This window comes from Merops nubicus, unplaced genomic scaffold, assembly GCF_000691845.1.
Source record: "Merops nubicus isolate BGI_N331 unplaced genomic scaffold, ASM69184v1 scaffold24410, whole genome shotgun sequence".
Lineage (NCBI taxonomy): Eukaryota > Metazoa > Chordata > Aves > Coraciiformes > Meropidae > Merops > Merops nubicus.
Genome location: NW_008581199.1, coordinates 31,935 through 58,734, shown reverse-complemented (window position 1 = coordinate 58,734; position 26,800 = coordinate 31,935). Strand labels below are relative to the sequence as shown.

The 26,800-nt window shown below is 41.1% G+C and overlaps 1 protein-coding gene across 1 annotated transcript; it reads right to left on the bottom strand.

Moving 5' to 3' along the window:
* Window positions 1-1,591: 1,591 nt before the first annotated feature.
* Window positions 1,592-25,258, bottom strand: SPPL3 (signal peptide peptidase like 3; the record flags this gene model as incomplete). The annotated part of the gene is made up of 10 exons (XM_008949169.1): window positions 1,592-2,201; window positions 2,918-3,027; window positions 4,135-4,334; window positions 5,742-5,905; window positions 6,872-6,978; window positions 12,099-12,211; window positions 12,958-13,036; window positions 16,268-16,387; window positions 19,153-19,241; window positions 25,181-25,258. Coding segments are annotated over 10 exons (1,132 nt in total), but the record flags the coding sequence as incomplete, so codon positions are not given.
* Between the last annotated feature and the right edge of the window lie 1,542 nt (window positions 25,259-26,800).

The window sequence follows — 26,800 nt, the reverse complement described above, 5'->3', positions numbered from 1 at the left end:
AAACAACACATAACCAGAAAGTGTCTTTGTTCTCTCTCTGGATATCCTCACCAAGAGCTTATTCATCTTAAGTTTGAGGCGTGTAGCTGAAAACTGATGCCTTTGTTTTGTCCCAGGCTGACTGCAAGTCTGGGACATAACACCTGCTAGGAGCAGTAAGAACAGATTTTTAATCTAAAACTACTTGCTTCATTAAAAAGTGAGAGATACCTGATGACGAGCATTGCAGGCACATACCAGAGGAAATGCTTTCAGCTACATGAAAGAGATGAACTGGGGGGGAAAAAAACCAAACCCAAACAAGTCAAGTCACAGTATTCCCCCTGCCACCCCCACCCTCCCCACCTGCTACATCTTAGAGCGCCCCCAGCCCAGCCCCACCGGGCTGAGCTGCTCCTTACGGCCTCCGGAGGCTTCGGAGCCAGCTCTCAGGCCTTGCCCTGAGAAGAGAGGAAGACGTCCGTTACCAACAGTAGGTGCACGTGGCTGGGCAGAACTGCCACGCTGAGCAGGCTCTTCCCGTGACACCGGACAGCAGGAGGGATCAGACGTTCCACCGACGCTTCCTCACCCGCCCTAAGGAAACCAGACCCCGAAGGAATGGCACTGCTCAGGCGGGTTCGTCCTTAAACATCCACTAACAGCTACCAACACCTGTCCAACTGACAAGAGCTACAGGCTTTTGAGAGTCCACCAAACCCAGTTTGGCAGAGTAGTCTAAAAGAAAAAAGTTCTAGTTACTTCAGGGAAGCCTTTCAGTCAACAAAAGAACAGAACAGGAACTGCTGGTTTAGGAAAAAAAAAAAAAAAATCTACATTTTAACAGGCTACAGGTACAAAGCAGTCAACACACAAACTGTAACCAGTCACAACAGTAAAGGACAGTTTTCTTTTTCCTTTTTTTTTTTTTCTTCTTTTTAAGGGGCAGGGGCATGGAAAAATACAGCACACTAATGAAACAAAATGCAAAAAATACAAAAAAATAGAAAATAGAAAAAATGTATTTACAAGTGATACATTACTATGATCAGAAAGCACAAAGACAATTGCTGCTATAGTACATGCACTGGGTCAGGAAGGAACTACTAAAAACCTGCAAGGGAGCTGTTTGTAAAAAAAGAAAAGGACAGAAAAAAAAAAAAAAAAAAGATACCCACTCTCCCTCCCCCCTCAAACAAACAAGGTTGGGTTTGAACTTTTTTCTTCCCTAGTTTGCTACATTGATCAAAATCAAATACCCCCTAACTTCCATGAGTACAATCAGTACAAATACTACACTTGTTTTTAAACTGCAGGTTCAGCTGTAGGAGGGAGAAAAAAAACCAGCAGCTTGTTGTAGATCCATATACAAGGAAGCCATAGTAAACTGCTCTACATGCTAAAACTTACAGCAAGCCCCTCTCTGCTACACAGCATGATCTTCGCAGGTTTTCCTTTTTATTTATTCATATATATATCTATATGTGTGTATATATATATGTATAAAAATCGTGCCCTTTTTCACTGCAACATGACATCTGGGTGGAAATGTAACTTGTTACAACAAATTTTTTATATGTATACTGCAAGAAGTCACTCAATGTCTGTGGATTTAATAAGGAACCTCACACCACAGGAAATATTTAATAAATCAAAAAAACCCCAATATTGTGACAGAAGACCTTCTGTCTCAGTTCTTTTCAAAACCAAAGTCCAGCAGGAAACTGGTCCCAGTGTCCACGAGGGGTTCTCTGAAGAGGCTTCAGTTTGCTTAACCGTTTTTTCTTTTAGTGTTCGCAAGTCTTTGAACGACTTCAAGCCGTTTTCAGTTTCAAGTCTGTCTCTTCCTCTCTCACAAAGGTAATAGTCTGGTACTAATCCATCTGAGTGAGGAAAAAGAGGAAAGTGGCTGCAGTTGCACAAAGGGTCCCCGGTTCCACATCTGCAGGGAGATAGGGAGTCACACGGAGCTCCAGGATCTTAGCTTTTGATTTTTCCTTTTCCTCCTTTTAATACAAAGTCCTGTCACACAAGTCCTGTAATCGGTACCTTCCCAAGTACCAGCCAATCCAGCTTTAAGAGACAACAAAGCCACAAGTTTAAGTGAAAAGGACCAAGGCAGAAGTTCAGGTCACTTTCTATCTGTTCCATCATACTTCCAGGAAGCGGGAGCTGCTGGACTTGGAGTGGAAAGGCTCAGACCACATGCGGCGTAGATCGCCCTAGGCAGGAAAACAGCAGAAGGACCGTGCCCTCAGAAACTTCAAAGTCCACTTAGAATTCAGATTTTAAAATGCATATATAATTGCAAGCATGTCTTAAAGAAAATATTCTTCTGCTCTGCAAATTACAACAAGGAGAGTAAAAAAATAAACCCTTTCCCTATCAGGCCAGAACCTCTTATTTCAGCAGCAGATCTACCCAAAACGGGCTTCCGATGGGAAGAAATACTTATGCAGGTGGAAAATTCTGCCCTTCCTTGTGCTCCGCCCTGCCGAGTACTAGATGTGTGATTCGACAGGGGCCCTGGAGCAGGAACAGCTACAGCTTAAAACTTCAGTTCAGAGCAGGTGGCTGAGAAGAGCTAAACAAGGATCTGCCTCCAATCTCTGTATGACCTTTGTGCACACGTTCTTTCATGGGCAGCTGGGCGAGGCCAAATTCAATTATTTCATTAAAACAGCATTTAATACTTCAGAATTTTGTTAGTTTATAATTACTGATACTTTATGTACATAAATTATCTTGTGTTTCAGGACCTCAGTTCTCAGCCTTCTGAAATGAAGATTCACCCCAACAGCAGTAGCACCTCTGTTCTGGGCCAGGGCTGTTGAGGACACACGTCACCTGATGAGAACTGCTGCCCAGTGCCAGACCTGTGAACCTGCTCCCAGCTGACCCCGGGGCTTCCTGCTGCCAACATATAATCCTGTCTTACCTTTAAATAGGCCATGGTGAGGAGTGGCAACAAAGTAAACGGTACCAGATAGAGCAGGGCAGGCTGGGCCGCCCGGTGGATACGGGAAGCTACTGTTGCAGTTAATAGACCTGTAAAAGAAAAAGTGACTGTAAGTATCTTGAGGTTGCATGTGGATCTTCTCATCACTTCACCCACATGTGTCTCCCTTCCCCACCATTTTAAGAGACTGGCTGTGGAAAAGTTACTTATCTGTGCTTTGCTTTCCCTGAATACAACCGAAACAAACAAAACAGGTAAAAAATATTCTAGTTTAATATTAGGCTGTGTTGAGGCACTGGCTCCAGCTTTGAATCTCAAAGACTGAGCTAAGAATAACTCAAACAAAACGCAATGAAAGGCAAAGGGAAGGAGGCTGAATGCACCACACTGAAGTGCTCCTCCAGTACTGGTACCTCTTGAGACTGTCTGAGGCCCCAGCCTGAGAAATGGGGGCTGAGAGGAAGAGTTGTACACACCAGGAATGATTTTCCTGGATACTTGCCAAAAGGGAATGGAGGGGGAAAGACAGGGCAGGGGAGAAGGAAGGATATTGGCAGGAAATGATCCTTCCTTTTCATCCTTAGGACTGCAGGTCAGGATATGCACACACATGTCCTGACCTTAGGGAAAAAAAACGTGTTTTGTGTTAAGGAGGAGAGGGATGGCTACAGCAAATTATAAACAGCATTCCAGTTGTGACTACTTACATACCTTCCCGTATGTAATAAAACGTCACAGGATCTTAAGCATTAATAGCAGAATACAAAAATGCAGGAGTCATCTAGATGAACAGCCCAGATGATGTACCTTAGCAGAGCATAATCTATCTAGAAATTCCCATATTCTTCCCACAACACCCAGGTAAGAGCTACAGCACCTTCTAAGCTAGGAAAGCAAATTATAAAAAGTTGCTAAGAAAAAATATGCTGATAATCTTTCATCCTCAAAAAAAATCCAAATAAATAAAAAAACAAAAAGCCACAAAAAAACATGCCCAAACTTAAAAAGAAGACTGTAAAAGGGTTTTTCTCCGTAGACCATGCCAATGAAATCCAAAGAGAGACGGATTAAAAAAAGAATACAACCAAGTGTTCTCTCAAAGCCTCTTTACACTTGCTTTCATCATCTTTTAAACCTACTACAATAATCCCACTTCTGCTCACTAAGCAGCTATCCATATTAAACTAATTACTCACCTACAAAATATCCAATAAGTGTGCAGTGAAAGTAAGAGACCTTCTGCATTCGCCCAGAGATATTCCCTGGTCCTGGGGCACCACAGGAGTCACTGCTGGCTTGCTTTTTGTAGTTATCATAACGCAGAACAAAGCAGAGCAGAAGACCTGGCATCACAATATCTCCAATCCCCAGCATAGAGAAGTGGCTGCCTGTGGAACTACAGAGCAACTAAAATTGGGTTCACGTCCCAAACAGAAGTTGACAAGATCCTGACTGCTCCGTTTTGGTTTTGAGCTTCATTTTGCAAGCCCTTCTTTCTCCCACCCAACTTACATAGCAGAAGCTCAATACTGGCTACCGAAGATTTTTCCTCAGTCATTTCACCACCACCTTAGTTCAGTTTTAAAAATACCCATTTTGACACTAATGACATGTCGCTCCAAATCAGTTTATTTCTGCCAGTAGTGTTTGAGCTGCTTTTGCTGTTAACTCAGTGACACACATCCATCACCTTAGTATTTCAATCACCTCTCTTCTAAACGTTGATGGGAGGTACCAGCTGACCATTCTATCAAACCATTTGATTAGCATCACTGTTGACGGACACTGCACCCTCATTCCTGGGTACACAGATTGCCTCTGCTGCAAGGCAATAAATCAGCTTATGGATTTCTCAGATCTTTGGCCTCACCCAGAAAAAACATGTAGAAAAATATGGTCTCACCACAATCCCAGAAAAGAGCCAACTGTTAGGTAGATTAAGAACTAAAATTGTCCATTATCTTAAATTCAAGATATTTTTCATGAAAAATGAAGCTGAATGAAGTTATCACAAAGTTAACAAAATGAACACAAACTGAGAAAATGAAAATAAAATTGAGAAAACTAATTTTTATTTTCATGAAAATTAATTGAGAGGCATCCCTGTCCATGGCGGGGAGGTTGGATTAGATAATCTCTATAGTCCCTTCCAAACTAAGCCACTCTATGATTCATGATGATTCTACGATGAACAATTTGGGGTTTATCATTGCAGACAATTAACTCCTAATCTCTGTAATTTCAGCACCGTAACATCTAAAGAAGCAAGAACAGAGTAAATATGCCAACATAGGCAGTGCAGAACTGCTGACGTGCTGGAGCCTGCTGCCCAGGCAGGCCTGGGCACGCCTGGTTGAGCACCCGAGCCACAGCCAAGGAGGCCCCGCAGGAGGGAGGTGTGGAACCACGTCCGCCAGCCCTGCGCTGCCCGCCCGGACGGTTCCCGACTCCCTTCCCACAGGCAGTGATCAAACACTATTCTGATGTCATAATAACCTCGGGTGCCTTTAAGCGTTAGGTCATCAATCCTACAACAGCGGTAGAGCTCACACATCTGTTGAAAAAGTGTTTCCTGTTCTAAACTGGCCACCTTTTAACCCAACTGGGATCATTTCTGCACGCCACGAGTCAGCAAATGCAAAGTGTCCAACCCGCAGTACTCATTATATGCCTTTTTATCATGAAGAGGGAGTGACAAAATAGGAAACTAAGCTGATATTTTTCAATAGAATTAGTGCTACTACAAAGTACAGGAAGCGAAAATTTTTCTTCTATAATACAGTAAAAGAACTGCTGATTTTACCTTGGAAATACAAGTTTACCAGGCAGTGACAGACGGGGAACATCTCTACCCACATTTGGTCCCAGGTGAAGTTTTCGAGATAAAACATCAAGGGGATTATCAGCTGGTTGTGTGGCCACTTTCACCATAACATTGCTGTTAAAGATGTAGGCAGAAAAAAAGACCTACAGAGCAAGGGAACCATCAGAAGTTACAAACTGCAGTTATACAGCGACTCAAAGCTGCGCGTACTTTTGCTTTGCTTATTCGAGAAAAGAAAGGATATTGTCCACATTTTCCATGTACATATGTTGTATATATGATAAAAGGCAAAACATATTTCAGAAATTCAGGTCAGGTTTTTTACACTATTAATCCTCAAGATTAACTGGAATATATTTTCTGATATCAAGATATTCATCATATCTTGAAATCCTTTGGCAAAAGATCTGGCAGGACTAGTAGGTAGTTCAGGATTACAAAGGCAGGTAACAGGATACTGAAAACATGAGCTTGAAAGCAGAGAAGAGGTAAGTGTGGGGCTCACTCCTGAAGGGAATGATGCAACACTTGTTTCAAAGAGACTCTCATGCTACAGCTTATCCCACTGGGAAACCAACTGGCTGCCAGAGCTATCAGCCAGCACTTCCCTGGATCAGTGCTCCATGTTACACAAAGGTAAAACAAAATCCTTTCAGCAGTAGAAAATAGATTCCATCACGCAGCAAGGTTTTAGGCCAGCCTCCCTGGCTATAAATCCGTTGGCGTCCCTGTTTTGTGGATTTCACCGCCCATCAGAAGCTGGCCTGCGCGTGCCGTGCAAGCGTGGACAAGGCTTTGTGTCTACTGGAAATGCTTCTTCTGATCCAGCCAGGCTTCCAAAATTTCAGGTCCAGTTTCTTTTTAAAAATAATATGCCAAAGTTGAAATATTCCAATCCTGTTTCTGCCTTTGTCAACTAATTAGTGAGGAAATCATTCTGTATCCTGCTGCAGATTTGAACATCTTAGAACAGTGCAGTGAGGCTGATCTTCTGGCTTTGCCAGATTTCATCAGCTCCATGCTAGTACAATTCCTGCAAAAATGGCTCAAGGCCAAATACAAATCCAAGGAACAAAAACAATTTTAGCAAAACCAAAGAAAACACTTACCCAAAAGACATCATAAATTAGTAACCCAGAGAGTAGCAAGCAGGAAACCTTCAGGCTTGGGAGCCGAACAAAGGCTATCATTGCAACACACAGGCCCATCGCCAGAGCTACAAAATGCAAGCACACAATTAGTTCATTAAAAATAGCAAAACAAAACAAAACAAAAAACCCAAACCAAAAACCCCCCAAAAAACACCCCAAAGAAGCCTCCATTTGCACCCGTGCAGCACTACATGTGCTAGAACACTGTCCACTATTTCCAGATACTGAAATTCTTACCAGAGTTATGAGAAGTCAAAATACATTCAGCAGACAACTGTGAACTGCTCCCGTGGAGGCAGAAATGCCTCTGCAGGCACAACTGCCCATTCCACAAAACTTCCACCGTCCACCACAAAGAAATGTTTTCGTGTCTTGTGTCCTAGAGACTCCATCTCCCCATCAAACATTCACTACCTGGTTACCACCACAATCAACAACGGAACTTTGAACTTTCTGTGCCCCAAACATAAACCTCTCTTTTTACACTGTTAGAAGGTTTTCTAGTAAATGCATAAAAGAAATAACATGGTTACGTGACATGTTAACAACACGGCATGGCACAAACCCATTTAAACCAATCTTCTACTCAGGCAAGCTTGTGTAAGACTGCCCAAAACACTAACTATGAAAAATTACTGGTTAGATAGACAGGAATTTCCCAATTACAAAAATCTACATTCCAACAGGGAAAAAATGTGGGTGAGTCTTTTCCTAGCCTCTCTCCCAAGGGTGAGTTTTCAGCCAGATCAACAAGCTGAAGGACATGCCGTGGCTCAGATGTTAGTTCTGTTCAAGGGGAACTTTGTCAGGGTATAATAAGATGTCACACTACAAAATAAATCCCAGTCTTCGCATTTGTGCGATTTCCTGCTTTTATGCCTAGCCTTAGCTACCACAGATACTCAACTGACAGTCAAATATAGTTCAGCTGGTTATGAGAAAATCCCTAAAGACATACTTAAAATAAATTTTAAAACTTGTAAAGTAAATCAACTTTCATCTATGGTATCAGTTTATTTACAAGGAGTCCTGTTGGGACCAGATTATGGTTAAATATGCAGACATTTGTAAACAAAATGTATTTGTCTAACAGGACTCAGAATTTGTAAGAAGTTACAATCCTATTCTGACCGACTGCAACTGTGACAACTTGACTAGGCCAAAACCTACAAGTTAACCTTTGGATTCTCACACTGTTATTATTGCAACTGTGAAACTCCACAATGCTTGCATTTGACCTGAGAGGTGTGGAGTTCTTCCTTCAAAGCACTCAGGAAACACTTCCCTAGGGATTCCAGGGGAACCCTGCCACAGAGGACCTGCCGGCTCGGCTGCCTGCAGTGCCCGGGGGCTCCATCCCCACAGTGACTTTGCCCAACCCACCCCATCTTTTGAGAGCTGACAAGTGTCACAAGACACCAAGTGTCACGGCTGCCAGTTTTAACAAAGGAATGGGATTGCTCAGGTAGAAATGTACCCTAAATCATGGTGCTACAACTGTAACTATCTATAAAATGTGCGGAAATTATCAAAGTTTAAAGAATTCGACACGGCACAGCACTGAGAAAAAGAACTGCACTCAGTAATTCAGTATAGCCCTCGGTTACAGACTTCCTCTGCCAGAAGAGCAAATACAAGGGAACAGTCTGTCTTAAATCAAAGAGGTTTCTCTAAAGCCAATGTTAATAATAGCTCAAGTAAGCCTATATTTAGGAGAGGATTTCCACGTTATAATTAACTAGAAGGGGAAATATTTTATCCAGCACGAAGTTTTATCTACTGCTCACACACTAGATCTTCTATAACTGAATGAACGCAGGCGCAGGCACAAGACACTTCCATCAAACTATGCAAATACCAGGCAGGTAGAATAGGAGATGGAAAAAAGCCCTTTAGATGATAGTGAAATACACACGCTACTAATTATGCAGTTTTGCAACTGCTTTAAGAAATACTGGTAAATGTAAAAAACAGAAGGGAAGCAAGAGTGCCCGAGAGCAAGTGCGAGTAGTACAGGCCAGAGTGCAGTCAAACCACCAACAGGATTCTCCAAGTGCAAGCCAGCTTCCTTCTGCAATGAAGTCCAGAAATCATCCAAGAAACAAAGTCATCCATATCCAGGCTCATGGATGGTGCTGACAGACTATATAAGGCATTATATTTCTCTACTGAAATATTCTCAAAATAATTTTTTTTAAAAAGGAGAGAGAGAGAGGATGAAAGAAAGAGAGGTACAATAGCCACACAAGTGGTAGCTCTTGGTTGGAAATGCTGGGCAATGAATTAATAAAGCTGAATGAGAAAGAAATAACTGAAAGAGTTAACCTTCAATTAACAGAACGAATTAACTTTGCAGTCCCTGGAGCCTTACAGCCTTAAGGAATAAGGATATTCTGAGGATTAAGAATATTCTTGCATGTGTGATTAGACTCTCCAGATACAGGGTATTTTTCAGCTTTGCTGCACCACTGCATCCAGAACAGATGAAACCCCTGAGGTGTTGGTGGTGTGGGTCTCGTTTACAAAACATTATGCAAGCTGGCAAGGCTTACACTTCCCCCACAGGCCACCAGCTGAGCTGCGAAAGAAACAGGTACTGAAGTTCTGATCTGTGTTCCCATAAAACTCTCAAAGGGTATTTTAAGGAGTGGGAATAAGAGCACGTCATGAAGTAGCCTCTGGCCAACTGCTGCAGCAATTAAGGTCTGCAGCAGTTCCTGGGGTATCTATCCGTGATGGTTCAGTTCACTCTGTAGCTACAGACACTGCACACATCTACAGCACTTCCACTGTACATCTCCAGCTACGTCCACTCTTTGGAAAAGCTTTTAACCAGGCTTTACCACTGGGTAGTGACCATCCTTGGTGATTCTATCATCAATCAATCCACTCTGAGAAATAAGCATTTCAAGACCTATAAATGTACACCTTCACATGCAAGAATAACCCCCTGGAGACAGCATCTGCTTGCTCTATCCTGTAAAGCTCCCCTGGCTTTAGAAATGGTTTGAACAACTACTGTGCAGATGGGGGAATTGTAGCATTTGAGCAGCAAAGACTGTTCTGGCAGGAGCTGCCATACCTCAATTTTGTACAGCCCGTAAATTACCATGAGGTATTTCCCCTCCTTTTTACTCAGCTCTGAAGTAGAAACACTCTCTCATAAAGAGAATTAGCTGTACAGCAACAGACCGTACACACAAGTATCAAGGCATGCTGTTAAGGTGCAGTGCTGCCCCACTGCTCACTGGTGATGTGAAGCACGTTCTTCACAACATCTGCTGCATTTTCTGCTGACGGTGAAACAGAAAATCCTCCCCGGGTGAGCAGGGAGGAGAAGTTACCTCACTGCACACCCTGCAGCTGGCAGGCGCTGCCTTGAGGACCAGCAAGTGCTCCACTTGCATACGTCACCCAGCAGAACTTATTGCCCACACTGCCCTCCAGGAGAGCTGCACCAGGGGCTCAGGTATCCTGTTCCAGAGGAGCAGCGGCTAAAGGCACAGGCCCGTGATCCTGCCCGCAGCAGCGTGGCACAAGGAGTAAAACTGTAGAGGCCGTTTCCCCAACAAAGGCCAATAAATGCTGTTCCCTGTTCAATGTCCCTGACAAATGCTGATTTGAACGCAGAATCTGAACAAATGGCAGCCTTACCTATACAGCACAAGCTCTCTTAGTATAAACCACATAAAATACTCCAAATTTAGGCAGCATCAACACAATCCAGCAAATCATAAACAATCACCGCAGGAAAGAAACCCCAGAAACAACTCTGCACCAGCACTTCAGTACTCTGCAGATTAATAACCTCAAAGCCTGCTATTTCAGACTGAAGCACTCACAAAACCATCTATTTTTAAGTAAACTCTTCTGTCAATATCTCAGTGTAGACAAGTCTTTTCAGATCTTGCCAGAATCCACACTTGACACTCCTTTTAATGTTGTAGCTACTGCAGATCAAAAATGGCCCTTAATTTCACAGTGGGCTACTCTGCTTAACACAAAGCAAACTGTACCTGCATTTTTTCATTTAGCATGTGGGTATTTTTAAAAGGTATTCTCTAATATACAACAGGTGGAACTTCTAAATGCAGCAGAAAGCACGAATGAACCATAACACCTATACACAAAAGAAATGATCGAGGTGCTGTGAGAGGTTCCAGTGCAAAGGACTTCCTGCTGCTGCTGCCTCATTTAGGAGGGGCTGGAAAGCTGACAGGATGTGTTTTCTATTGCAACAAGCAATTTCAAGGGCAGGTAATGTTGTCCCAGCTATTTCTCCCCAAGCAATCACAACCTCAGGGTGCCATTTCACAAGATGTCCTAAGCCAAATTAGCTGCCTGACACTGCTGAGAAGCAGGGGTCCTGCTCCTGGCTACCTCTTCATCCCTTTGCTATGATATCCACTCAGATCCTATCATGCTGCCACTTACCTTTTGCCAAATTTAGCACATACCTGACTGCACAATAATCCAATTCATCTCTCTGCAGCAGCAGAAAAATAGCCTGGCAAAAAAATAGTACTCTGCCATTCTAGTGAGCAGAATCAGTTTACCATGTGATTAAATGAGAGCCAGACTTAACACAAGAGATTGGAAGGCAGGAAAGGAGGAAAAAAGCTTCTTTTCAGAACAGTAAACTGTGAATTCAGATCAACCAGCATGAGGAAAATAAAAAAATAAAATAAAAAAAAAAAATCACACCTTCAAGCCAACTGGGTACCTGCCAGCTTCACCCATCTCACCATCCTAACTGGCAAGCATCAAAGAGATCAAAGACAACCAGCTACTGTGAGCTGTCTCACAACAAATTATTTGATCATCTGAATGAAAAAACAGCAAGATGCACAGCAAAAATTAACCAGACTGTTAAGATCAAGTTATGATTCACGAACAACCACTGTCTCCACACATCTTTGACTAAAACTGGCAATTCACCCTACGCCACACAGGTGGAGAGTATCTTTCACAAGTGTTCCTTGGAAGCTTTTAAGAACCAGAAAAACAGGTGTCCCAAACCCTACCCTGGCATGTTCTTGACAGCAGCTGTTTTCAGGGAGCCTACCACACTATACTTCAACCCAGAAAGCCATTAATATTAAGCAAATTTCACTGATCACCAGGTGACTGGATGTGTCAGAACAGGCAGAAACCAGCAGCAAAATCCCTTCACTCACATACTCACCATCCATAAGGAGCCAGTGGCCAGTTAGGACCCAGATAAGGACAAGCATCACAGACAGAGAAAATGAGAGCAACTCAGCAGCAGTGAAACGCCCACAGCAGCCAAAGGAAATCCTAGGAACAACATATAAACATTAGCTAGGAGACTTTATGTTTCCATTTAAAGAACAGAAAATGGACGCTCCTGGAACAAGGCTCAACTGCTAATGAAAGATGCCAAGAACAACTGAAGGGAAGTTCCTCTGCCACAAATAGGTACCAGAACAGCAGCAAAATGAAAGCTTTCCTCATTCAAATAATGTGTGTAAAGCCTGAACTACAGAGATGGAAAAAACTGTAAAAGCGCTGCCACCTCTTTTGAAGTTGTTGCCATGAATTCTATTTCCTAGTATCGTCTAGGATGGTGCTTTTTGCAACATGAACTTCAGTCATAAGGTGAAAAAAAAAGTTCATTTCAAAATATGACTAACAGCTGTATTTTTCACTAGTGTTAACTACAGTCTCTGAAAGAGCCAGCATTAAAATCCATACACCGGCATGAGCAAACATTAAAATCCAATACCAAACCCCAAACTCTCAGATCTCAGCCAAAATTAAGCTGAACTTCAAACCCACTGCTGGGAAATCCACTCCCCTGCAAAGGCACCACATTCCCCAGGCTGACAAACGTGTGACTTGCAGAAGTTGTGCTTCCTAGTTTCAAAGTGGAAACATGGTGTTGGCACAAAAAATATGCACAAACATCAGCCCTGAAGCCCTGAGGTTAATGCTCGTAACCAAAGGCTCCATTAAAGAATTCTCATTAAAAGAAATAATTACAACATACAAGAAGAGGAGCAAAATATTTCCCAAGTCCTTACTTGTTTTGAGGTGAACAAGGCCGTGTTAAATACTGGCACATCGGGAGCAGAAGGAAAGCGAAAGCTATTGTTGCAAGGACTAGAAAAAGAAGGAAAGGTAATATTAGTACATTCAGATGCAATTTCTACAGCACACAAACAAGCTTTTCCAACTTGAAATAGCTCTTGCAACAACATCCTATTACTATATGCCACAACATTACTAAGGCAAGGGCAGCTACAGGCTCCAAGGTTTTCTGCAGAACTTCTATTGTTAGCAGACTTTCAAACTCCAACCAGAATAAAAACTCTCAAGAGACTGCAACGCCCCACCCTGAAACCTGAAAAAAATCAATTCTTGAAGCTATTCATGATCATGTCAGCATGTTTTCAAATATTCTGACAATCAAAAAAAAGGGAAGCACTTACTACAAGCCAGTTGTGAGATCCTTTAAAATTCTTCAACATATGACACTAAGTCAGCATAATAAAAGCTTTTTTTTTTCCACATTTTAACTCAGTCATTTTCCCCCCCTTGTCACTCAAACATCTTTGTTCATTACCGAAACACAGTACAACTTAATTAAGTTATATTCAGTAGCTAGCAAGTTAAAATTCTTAAAATACAAAGTGCTTTAAGTTTTTGAAAACAGGATGATAAAAATACATAAATATCCAAATTGACTATTTCCATAAACATTCTTTTTTAAGCAGCATACTTATCCCACCCACGCATTTGTAAAAACATTTAGTAACTTCTGGTATTTCTAATGATTTTTCCTGCCAAGTTTTTGTTTTGTTTTGTTTGTTTGTTTGTTTGTTTTTAAGTAATAGCACTGAATTTGTACTCAGGCCTGTTTAAAAGGCTGAAGAGTGAGGGCATGGAGACACATTCGTGCCAGCAGCACACATCCAAAACTGCTATAGCAAGAACAGACTGAAATGCAAATGGAAGGGTCAGTTGGCATTTTCTGTATCCTGCAGATCAAATCGTGGTGCTTTCCTGTACTCACTCAGTTGGGGTGGTTGCTGGTTGTTTTTAAAGGGGATTTTTATTTTATTTTTTTTTCCCAGATGAAGATGATGGGAAGGAATCAAACTTTCTGGAGAAAAGAGAATAGTTTTGTCAAATCACAACTTTCTGCCCCTCAATTTTGCCCCTTCTGGTGGGAGGAAGACTTAAAAAAACAATGCAAAACAAAACAAAAAAGAGATCCATTAATTTTATAAGAAAAGTTTACCAAGTGTCTGTATGCAAGCAACATTACAGAAACTCACAGTTCTATCAGTATTTCAGAGAGGAGATAAAGCAGAATGAGTAGGGGAAGAATAAAGAGTGTGGCAGCTCTGCATAGGTTGAACTGGAACCTTTTCAAAGGACTGTGCCCCTGCTGCCCCCGCGGCCTGCCTGCCCTGTGCCCCGCTCCGCCTCTGTGGGACTGACCCCCTCATCCCAGTCCCACCCTGGTACCCCAGCTGCTGCCACCCCAAAACTGGGTCACTCAGCATCAGAATTCAAATGCAACCACACCAGTACACAGTGCCCATGAGTGCCCTGCTCTCCGTCTCCTTCCCGACTGTCCAGCCTTCCAGTCACAAGTTTTCTCTCCCCTCTAGTCACAATATTTATTATATCTATTATTCTATCAGCTTAACCCCTCTCTGCAGGCAACGTGCCAGCTCTTCAGCTCTGCCCTCTGCTTAGCAGCTGGTGCTGGCCTTGGGCCGTGTGCTGTACCTGCCCTTGCTCCTCACACTTCCCCAAGAGGAAAATCTTTGCAGGAGGAAGATTTAAAAGTGGTTTAAGAAAAGGCATCAGCTGCAATTTACAAGTCTCCACCCAACAGCCTCTGAAATCTACAAAAAGAGGATGTAAAACAGCACTGCCTGAGCTTCAGGGGGCAGAGGGACTAAGTCCCACAGTTCCCAAATTCCCAAATCCAGCAGGGACCATATCCTGCTGTATATCCTGTAATGAAGTTCTGCATTTCAGAGATCCTGGGGCCAAATTCTGCTCTGCTTAATGACACCCTCTGATGCCAGACCAAGGAAAAGCACAAAAGTATAATAAAACCAGGTTCAAGAATAAAGATACCCAAATACACTGATCCAAATAGACTCAGTCTTCTTAAAACCTCCAACAGCCCCCACTGACAGAATATCATCTAATTACACACCACAAATGTTACTAATAATTAAAAATGTCAAGGTCATTCTGGAAATATACGGAGCAGTAAGCTTAATGAATTAAAAGTTGTCTTCTTCCATAAATCTTCCCTTATATCTTAAATACTTGTGTGTATATATACTCCCCTAATATCTAGCACATAGTAGAATTTATCTGAAGTACTATTTTCAATAGGAAAGAACGTATGTGTCACAGGTCAGCGTTACAAAAGCAGTATTCAACAGACCTCCACAGGACTGGGCGTCCAGAATTAGAGACAGGAGGCTGAAGACTCAGGTCAAGAGCAGAGATTTAGATTTTACCCATGAACAACAGCCCTGCTGAAGAGGCTGGAGAGGATGCGTAGCTCTGGAGTTAAATCATGAGGGAAGAGCCTGCACTGCATATGCATGAAGTAGCAGAGGATGAGAGGTATTTTAGGGTTTAAAAATCTTCACAGACTCAGTATGTGGATTGAGGAGTACAATTTTTAAAAGCTGCTGCATATTTGGAGGAGTAGGAAGTTTCTTGCTAAACTGAAAAGAGCAGCTGGTTTCTTGAAGAATGGAAAAAAGATCAAAAGGCCAAGATTTTCCAAAAATCAAAGGCCTGGTATTTGCTTAAATGACAAAATGTAAATAATAAAAAAGAGGATCAGAGGACTTGCAGTTTATTTGTGGACAACAGTTTCAATTTTGTTCTAAATTAAAGCAGTGGAAAAGAATAATACTCAAAATTCTAGTGAGGCCAAAAGTACCCTTGAGACTAAGAAAAGCTGCATAAAAGCAAAAACCAAAATTTAACTCGGAAAAGAGGTCTCTGGATAGGATCTTCAGAGTTACACTGTGATTCTATAAAGCACTCAAATTATGAAATACATTGTACAGTTTTGAGCACTGATTGAAGTCGTACACCCAGCATCTTTTGAAACCCTAGCAATTTATAGTTAATTCAGGTTTAGCAAATCTCTAAGTGGAAAATACTTCTCAAATAATACTTGTCACTTTATTAATAGCTACAGAGACATGAAAATACAACTGTGAAACCTGATGAGTTTTTTTTTTTTTTTTTTTTATGTACTATGGCATGCATTATAATTCTTATCAGCAATATTTAATTATACCAATGCTTCCAAGTCTTATAAAAAGAAGAAAACATAGTCACCTGCTGTGCATATTGTAAAGACAACTTGAACTGAATCAAAGAAGAAGAACATAACTAGGAGAGACACGGACGCTCCGATGGGCAGGAACAACGCCTGGGTAGAATCGATGGTTTGAATACCTGCAGCAGACAGAAAGTGACATTTAAGTTGAGCCCCTCAACCACGCACACACTGGCAGCCTGTCCTAGGAGCACAGCAGAGGACTCTGCCAGTCTGTCCCGTTCCAGTGCCGGTGCCACAGCGGCTCGCTCTGCAGCGCCTGGGGACAGCAGCAGCCCTGCGCTGTGGAATCCAACGACTGCAAACCCAGAGAAAGTGATACATTTTCTTCTTGTGCCGTGGAGGTACAAAAATTAACACTCTTTAGGGATTAGGAATAATATTTAAAATGGTGTAATTGCTTCGTTTTACTTTGAACAACATAAACATGTTGAATAGTGCATATGGAAGTTTTTTTAGCCTCCCAGCACGCAGTGAAGAGCCTGACCAACGGCAGAGCTGGAGGCAGAACAAGCTCATGCAAAGGGTGCCACAGCTTCAAACTCCACTTGGGTGAAGGCCACTGAGCACTTAAATTGCATCATTGGTTGCAATCGCCAGTTAACATCAAGCCTAACAATAAAGGGCAGTTTTCAAAAAAACACCCAAGTCATTTACCTCTTCATGAAACTACCAACTCAGCTCAGTGTGCACTATAATCACCCTTCATGCTAAAAAACAGTAAAAGTTCACTCTCACATTTTAGAGTTGGAAGCAATTTTTAAAAGTTAAGAGATACTGAAGTATTTTGTTCTGATTTTTATCCCCACCTTAACCACATAATGTGACTACGAGGGATGTTAATAATGGGACAGGACTTCTTTTTCCTATATTTTACCACAAGTTTTTAGAAAAGTTGAGATAATCAGGCTTTGCAAAGCTCATCTATCCCTGCAAATTCTAATACTTGACCAGTCTCTGTAGCTGTATTTACATTTGTAAATGTAAATTTGAATGTAAAATTTAAATGTAAAATTTGAAGTATTCATTTGATAACAAGCATCCAAAATGTCTCAGACCTCAGTGAGATCTAAAATCAGCTTAACATCACTGTGTTATCCCAAAATATTTAGACACTGCTGTATGAAGCAGGGTTTTATCAGACCCAGGATTTTAAGGGTAAGTTTTAAAGTTACCAAGCAGAATACCTGTGCATATGTATGTACACACGTATGCAGAGACATACAGATAGAGTAAACACACACACACACACACACACACACACACGTTGTTTGTGTGCGTGAGAATGGGTCTGTTTTGGCAAGCTGTCTAAATAAAGGGTTCCCTACACAACTCATAGTTACCCACGTATCCGAGTATGCCAAAAAACCTCAAATACACATAAAATACACTTGCTACAACTTAGTATCTCTCCTAAGTAGTTGACCATTTTCATGCTAAACAATGAGCGTGGAAGCCATGACACTTGCACTGGGTGGTCATGGATCTGTTATTCTTAAATATAAGAAGCACCAGAAGAACTCTGTCACTTGAGATTTCTGTGTTACTGGGGTCTGGTACAAAAGGGTAAAGCAGAACGTAGGTAGTCCAGTGATGACAGTGCAAAAACACAGACATTCCGGCGTTCAGTCTGTCACTTAGATCTAGTGCCTCCTGCTTCAAGAAGGACCATTTATTCACATGCCCTTCAACTTCCCAGGAGAAAAAAAAAAACAAACAAAACAAAACAACTCCCCAGAAATGGCATACTAAAACCACTTTGGCATACAGGAATTAGGACCTGTAGTGTTAAATGTCAAAGTTCTTCTTTTTATTCCTGATCATTTTGACAGCTAATCCCCTTAATGTGCTTACTCCCCAGCCCCAGACTGTCTTTCTCTTACTTCCCAGATGCCAAAAGCCTCAACTATTCACTGCTGAATCACCAAGCACAGCAACATCTTTGCTGTGTTGTCCACAGAAGCAGTGCTCTGACAGCTATGTAAATTCCTAGAGTCTATGTTAAAATAAAAAAAGGTAAAAAAGCAAAAGATACATACAACATAATATATGTTATTTAATTTCTAAATTTAAAGCCCCATTTAAACAAAGCATCCTTAGCATTCAGGGTTTCGTGCACAGGGCTGCTAACACATCTCCCTCCTGTCTTCTAAACTTGCAGAAACTATTCTAGAGCCTATTCTCAGAATATTACCACATAAATTGCTGTAAGTTAAACTCAGGTGTGAATTTACAGCACATCATGTACACCACATTCCACTCTTAAGTGTTCACATACATATTTTTACCTGCAAAACAGTACCACTCAAATGGTCAAACTGCCTGGAACCTATTTTTAGGTTACAGAGGGGATGTAGGAGCTGACAAGTTAATCCCCACTCTGAATAGCCTGTGTGTACACACATATTTTGTTGTCCATTATAAATGAGTTGCCCAAAGCCATGTGAACTTTATACTTCAATATCTCTATTGATACAACTGGATTATCCTTATGGACTTCTTAGTGCAGCATGAGATCTCCCATTGCTCGTGGCCTGGCTCACACGTCACAGTGATGCAGACAAGAAGAAATCCCATTCCTGTCTCACACCCCTGTGGTGTGTTTGGTAAAAGTAAACCCATTTCCAGTGAAACCTGACACACTGCGCAGCAGCAGCAGATTTTTGTGCATTATGGAAATGTTATGTTGGTGTTTTCAATTTTGCTTCCCCAGGCAGGAATTAGGTAGCAGCACCAGTGCATAGTGAGCTGGTGAGGGAGATGAGTGCCCAGACAGAGCAGTTCCTTACGCCAGGTGACTGCAACACAGGGATGGATAAAGCAATGGAAGATGCAGCACACCGAGGTGATGAAAAGAAAGAGAAGGAGTAAAGCTGACCCTTACTGTTATTGGTGCTGTTGCCATTAAAGGACCCCGCTGCACTGCTATTGTCTTTTTCTTTGTCTTGATTCTCAAAGTCCATGTTAAGAGACCTGCAGGAAACAAAGCAAACTTAACAGACAAGCTTCAAACTCCTATTTAGGCTTATTTGCTATGATCTCATTACCATTCCACAACAGCACCCTCACCATGAAAAAACCTGTAATGTGGGTTATTACAAAACCCACCATACATACAATAAAATAAAATAAAATAAAATGGCTGCAGCTTACAGTTACAGATGAGGCACCACATCACACAGGTTCTAACAGTGAGACTAGTCACCAGGGTCTGAACTGGCACATGTGTGAACAACAAACCTCAGTGAAGATATTTATCTGCTCTACTGGGAAGTGTAGACCATGATGGAAATGCGAGACACGTTTTGGTCCTCTGATGAATTTGAACTCTTTCCAAGTTGTCATTTTGATCCTTTTCATTCAAATTCAACTATCAGGTTTCATTCTTAAAACAATGTTATTTCCTTCCTCTACATCTTGTTATCAATTACAACGAAACTAGCTTCTAAGTAATTGTCTGTTGAATGTAAGGCTGAAAGTTTCAGAAAGCCTAGAAAGTAACCAGATGCATCTTACATACACAGATGACTAGAGGAAGCTCTGAATAAACAGTACAAATTGTTACAATTTAATTAATCCATAGGAGCTGACACCATTCCCCTATGTACCCAGCTCAGCTGTAATAGGTTCATCTTTTCATTTTTATATACGTGCTTTGAAAAAGTTCCAAAGTAACACAGTATTCTACCCCTTTTGCCACATTAACTTTGATGCAAATTCTAAATTATATTCTACAAATTTTGGGAGAACTTTTTGAAATGGGAGAACTTCAATTAAGGTCTGTTTTGCCAGCAGTCATTTCCATTGTTAAATTCTATATTGTTTTTAACAAAAATGCTAGCAATCAAGTTTACTATGATAGTTATCCTTTTAATAAATATATGTTACCTGTGATTTAGCTGCCTATTTATGTATTCAAATAAGCTAGAGAGGACCACCAGAAGCACTGTACAGCTCCTGTCTGAAGGCCGCAGCAGTCACCAAGTATTGCAACAAAAATTCCAGGTCAACAGGCATTAAACTCCTCAAGTTCAGCTATGAGTCATTGTGCTATGCAAAGGAAACTAATTCTATTAATTTATCAGACAAGAAAAAAAAATACACCACAATCTCCTACACAATTCTATAGGTATCGAGGTTATTTAATTTTAGTGTATAGGTTACCTAATGCAGTGCACAGAGGAGCACCTACGTGCTGCAGTCACACAACCTGAAACCAAGCACATATGGGTCTATAGTATCAAGATAGCTGTGGTGCATTAAAGACAAAGAGGTTGAGCAGTTTCATTGTATAAAACAAAAAAGGCTCTTCCTGCATAAAATTGCATTGTTTCTTCTGCTTCCATTATGCAAGTACTCCCAAACAGTGGTATGACACTAAAGCAGCTTTTGGGCTCAGGAAAAAATGAGGAAGCTTCAAGCCCAGTCATACAGTACTACAAAACACGTTAGGGATCACCAAGCAAAAAATTATCAAAAATAGAAAGAGGCAATGGAGAACACTAAACTTCTAACAAACTAATCTGTTCTTCTTAACTTCTTCTAAAGATCACTCTGCTCTGCATTGTTTGGGGTGCCTTTAGCCTTCATTCACACTTTCCTTTTCCCCATTAATGCATTGCAGCCTCATAATTTTCCTTCCAAGCTATAAAAAAACCAGGAGGAGGCTGACAACCCTCCAGGACTTGATCCAAGATTCAGCTAAACAAGATAATTCTTTTCTCACTGCAGAGTCCCATTCCTCTCTGAATGGGCACAGTTTAGCAAGAACTTCACACCATCCTTCTCCCACTCAGTGACATCAGGCAACTCATAATTTAAGGGATTGCTATCAGCAAATAAAACTGGAAATGAACTGTTAGACCTACTGCTCACAAACAACTACAGCCCTTCTCACTGCGATAGTGTCAGCAATTATTATATTAATTCCTGTAAACATCCCTACCTCAAAATAAGTATAGATTAGGAAATTACTTTCATTTAGCAACACCGCTGCTGATCCAAGACAACTTCTGAATAACCTCCAACTGTTGTATGATTTGGCTCTTCCCTCTGTTACAGATTATCATTAAAGTAACAAAAATATTGAGAAGCGATCACTAAAACATCCTCCAGGAAAGTTAAAAATTATACTGCAAGACAAACACACTGAAAGCTACTGGACTGTAAAGAAATTGCAAGCTGAGAAACATTTGCTTTTTTGTTTAAGTTTCTGTTGGGCTTCCAAAGCCAACATTCAGCCAGCAGCTCCCACTGGGCAACAGACTACACACTTGTTTTTAACGTGGGTCCTCACAGCTGAAGTTGGTAGATTTTTAGCACGATGCTTCAAAGCGACTGGGCTCAGCCTCCTACAGGGAACCACTCAGTAGGGTTACGCTAAGGCCAAAGGAGTGAGTAAGCTGCTGGCACGTTACTATCATTAAAGTTCAGATTCAACCATGGATCACTTCCACTGCAGTAATGCTTCAGGGAAACCCTACAGAAGAATATTCATCACTTGCAGGTGCAATATATTGAGACGTTCCCTCTTGCTCTGCTTAGTGAGGAGAGTCACCCATCTTAACAGCTCTGGGGCTGAGAATTGTGGGTTGCCACAGAATTGCCAGATTTCAGTTGGTCTAAATAAAAAACCACAATTACAGTCAGAATCAGTCATTGACCCAAGACAGTTTAATTCAATCAAATCTCAATGCATGTTACAGAGAGAGCCTAAAATATGCTGTGCGTTCTAACATCGCTACAGTCGTTTATAAAACGTTCCTGAGAGATTGTAGGACAAGTTCAATGCAAGATGTGGAGTAGGAATAACAGCAGGGGAGACAACAGCAGAAAGTGTACACAGAAATGCCTCCACTGCCCGCACGGAGGAGGGTGCCCGAGCCCCACACCTCTAATCAGAGCAGCTCATCTTTGGCAGGGGTTTTACGTGCACATGCAGACCACCCCTGTGGCATTCAGTGCGGTCGGCCCAAACCCCTGGGTCTGCCCAGCACTGCGGCTGCAGATGCTTATGAACTCCAAGCACAGCCCTTCTTTCTTTGTGAAATATGCATCCTACTCTCCATAAACGTCAGCTCATAAAGGCAGCATAGGACATTGTTTCAGCTACTGTCTGTTTGTAGAATTTGTACTCTGGGTACTCAAAGCCTAGAGATAGACGACACTGGTTTCATCCCATGCTTCTTGGTTTGGTTTAAAATTGTATACTTGGGGCAGGTAGATTCTGGGTTAAATCTGGCTTTACATAAGCTGAGAGACTATGTCTGGGCATATAATAGGACAGAAAAGGATTTAGCTGTTACCTGCCTACAAAGAAACCACAACACAGACATCAGGGAGAAGCACTGGACAAGAACAGGTGCTCTCTTGCAAGGACCCAGAGGAAACACTCTGTCTGAAGCTAAGGTCACCTCTTTAAAAACCTGGAACTAACAGATACAAGCTGTAAATTGCAGCGTGCAAGTGTAACAGTTTAAAGCATTACACTTGCCCCTTTGGCAGTCAATAATGAAGTGTATCAAGCTGGACTGAGCGACAGTCAGAATGTACACAGGAGAGACACTCAGAAGGGCTGGAAGCTAAAACCCCTGACCCAGGACAAACGTAGAAGGAAACACTTGTTCATCCACTGTAAGAGTTGAGTCCCTGCTCCTCTATCAGCCATACTTTGTTCTGGATGCAGACTTTACCCATAATGTGTTAGACATTCTTCCAAATATCTTGAAGGTTTGGAGGTTTATGGTTTGTTTTGGGTTTTGGACAAATGGTGCTTGTATGAATAAGGATGGTGGACCAAGGCTTTCCTTTGTTCCCCTGAAACCTCTTGCATTAGATTAGATCCACTACACACGTGGATTTTATCCTAATGACTCACCCACCCAATTCTTTCTGATCCTATTACTGCACTTCTGTTTAAGTCACTTGCCAGCAATGCCACAATAAGCCTACTCGCTTCTTTTCAGATTGAAAATCAGAAACAAAACCCAGTTTCTGCAACAAGTTAACTAAGGAGTGCCATTTTCTTTTTGTCTTATGACTCAAATCCAGATGAAGACATTGTTTTGCCATTTGAGAATGAGCAACCTAAGCCATAACTTCTGTTGTTCCAGCATGTCACTTTTCTAAGAAAATTCACCAGCTTTGCCAGGAATTCTCCTGCTTTAGGAATTTCCAGATGAATATAATTTTGCAATTTACTATAACACTTGAATTTCTTAAATAACCTAATTGTATCTTAGCCCTTTTTGTTAACAGCACCGTACAATTTTTGTAAAAAATCTGCTTTTGACCTCACTTGCTGACCAAACAGAATGGCATTTTGTCCAGGTCACCATGATAATGGTGTGTTTCAACTCGGAAATCTGTTAAGGAAACTACATCTACGAAATTAACTTTAAAACCATGAGCCCCCATCTTGGTCTGTGATCGCTTACATCTTGGGGTCTTCAGGATACAGGCAAAGGACGTGGACTAGAAGAGGGCATTTCCTCAACTGGTTTGTATCCACCACCTTTCTGCCACTTCATCCAGTGAATTACATTGCTCTGAAGTTTGCAGCCCTTGGTCCGTGAGCTGTTTTAATTGTAAAACGTAGGGTAAGGTGGTAAAGGAGCATGTGTATATACAAACAGGATGGCAAACATCAGGGGGAAATTTTTAAGAGCACAGAGCTCTGAGAAGGGCAGGCAGTTGCACTTCAAGCACTCCCGCTGGTTTATGTTGCATTATGTCTTCACAACTGAGTTTTAATAAATGCCATGGCTTCTTGCAGCCAGATGCACCATTCCCTTTTACACAACTGCATAAATCCCCTCAACTATATGTTAGACTGACTCAAAACCTGAAGAAACTAAACAGTCTTCTCTTTTATATTTTCATCATCTCTAGATTTTATTTTCCTAAAGCCTTCTATTTTAATTCTATCAGCAGCGCTGTTACCTAACTCTTGCTAGCAACAACTGACAGCTCTTACCAAAACTTGACTCTTTCATGATACGATTTTATTAATTTATGATGGTGGTTTAAAATCCCTCATCCTAGCAGCTTCAACTTACATCATACGTATGACCATGGCTACCATCTCTCTGAGGAATACTCATAGCAATTCAGAGAATTCCTAGTGAATGTATGGCCTTTTATCACAGACTTGTTAAATGAAGCAGTGTTCTTCAAGAAACAGAAAGAAAACCAGGCTTTACTTAAGTTTAGAAAAAGTAATAATTTCATGATGGGAATAATTGATTTTTTTTAATATGTCAGTATGAATATTGTTCCTTAGGTGCCACTACATTTAAAAAAAAAAATCTATAATACGAGATACAAGTCTAAAGAGACAAGTGTATCTTCTTTGAACTATACTGAAGTCTCCTAAAAGAGGGTAAATTTGATTTCTGAAGATTGAAATTTCTCAGATTGAAAGTTCTCAGACACTTTGCTGGAATCCAACACTGACGGCATTTCCCATGTCTCTATTAAGCTGCTACACTGAAGTAAACAGCACTGGGACTTGGGAATATCTGTTTTACAAGACTTGTACACAATCACAACAAGGATACACTGAATCAACCAACACTGAAACATCGTCTATCAAATTCTACTGTTGACAACAATACATTCCTATCTCTCTCAAAAATTCCTTTATACCCTCCAAAATACAACTTTACAGAGCTGTCTTCAAGGACTAACTTCTAAGTTATCTTACACGTGCTTGTAAAATACAGTTACGTCTTTCTGAAAGCCCAACCAGATACTTTTTCTTCCTTTTCCATTTCCTTTTCAGAGGCAAGAAATATTTCATTTACACCAGCAACCAGTCTGACAAAGATACCATGAAACAAAAGGCAGAAACTGTATTCAGTCACTTCCCATAAATAAGAAAGATTCTGCAGAATCTTACAGAAAAATCTTACCTGAAACTGCCGTAGACTATGAGGAGAATAGAAATCAGGAAGGTAGACACTTGACTGGAATCCACAAGGGAATATGCCCTGGAATTAGGAAAAAGAAGGCAGGTGGGTCATCACAACTGTCCATTTCTCCAGTGCCATTTGCTAAGTCTGTTTCTTTTTATAATACAAATAGAGAACTAGACAACAAACCTTTATGGTATCTCTCTCTAAAGTTCTCCTATCATCTAGGAGTATAAAACCTGTAGCCTGTAAATTAACTTTTTCTATTCAAGATCGCAGCATGCAAAATCTGTGAGACAACCAAAGGACAATTCAAAAGCCTTGTGGTAATTTGTTCTGAACTCACTGCATTTCAGATGTTTTTTCCTCAATCACGTTAAAATTGCTTCAGTTGCAACTAATGCAACCTTGCATGTAAATAACACTAACCTGTTTTCTGTAACACTTCTTATGTCTCAACAGCAAAGTTGCAACTTGGCAGTAAAGGTTCACTTAGTCCAGGAAAATAAAAGAACCCCCAAATTCCTAAACCTCTTAACAAGCTGCAATATGCATTTATTAAACCACACACAACTGCCTCCCTATTGGATCTTACAGACCACTTGATACAGGTTTCCTGACAGAAATTTCAGCACAAGGCTTAAAAACCAGCTTTATTTAGATCAATTTCCTGATACAACATACCTCTGTGTTTAAAGCACAGAAATATAAATATTAATATTTGCAGATTTTTTTCCCTACCCTTGACAGAGCAAACCCTACTCTGTAGCTCACACTGAAGCTTCTTTTGGTCTGGACAGGGACAGAAGGCAGCCTCAGCAAGTTCCCAGCTGACAGCCAGCTGGGGAGAGTGGAGCTGACACACTAGAGGATAGAAAAACAACTTTAAGGGGGACCTTGAGGAATGGACCAACAAGAAAACAACAGCTCTCAAGAGAAACAATCACTCTCTCTGCTTAGCACATGCAAGGCCCCGTTTCAAATATTTCCTACAGTTTTGGGGGGCCCCAAATTAAAAAACACATTGTGATGATGGAGTGAGCCTAGTGGAGGGGCACGGAGCTGGATGGGGTACAACAGCCAAGGAGAGCTTCCATGAGGCACACTGCAACTCCCAACTTGTGCCTGAGTAATGGAAAAGGAAAAGAATTAACGGCATTAGCCTTATCACACAAAAAAAAGATAGCTAAAATTTCTGAAAACCAAACAAAAAGCCTAATTTCAGCAAGGCTACGGATATGGAACAAAGATAATTGAATTGCATGATAGTTCCAAATTAAATATCGCTAAGCAAATAAAAACTAAAGATACAAGACAGTTAAAGAATCACTCATCCTAGTCCCAATTTGAAAGCAATTTAGAGAAAAACATCAAACCACTAGGCACACAATTTAAAATACTTTAATATATAAACACAAATGTGAATCTTCTGCTAGAGAAATTCAATATTAAACGTCACCGAAAAACAGGCTGCCTCTTTTAGATGAAATTATATACTCGTGGAATGAGCTTTTAAGAAATTAGAAACTACTGCTAATTACCATAAACAACTTCAATATTACCCCACGTTAAAAGTGAAAACCAGATGTCTTACTTGCTCATAAAGTTGGCCAATACAAA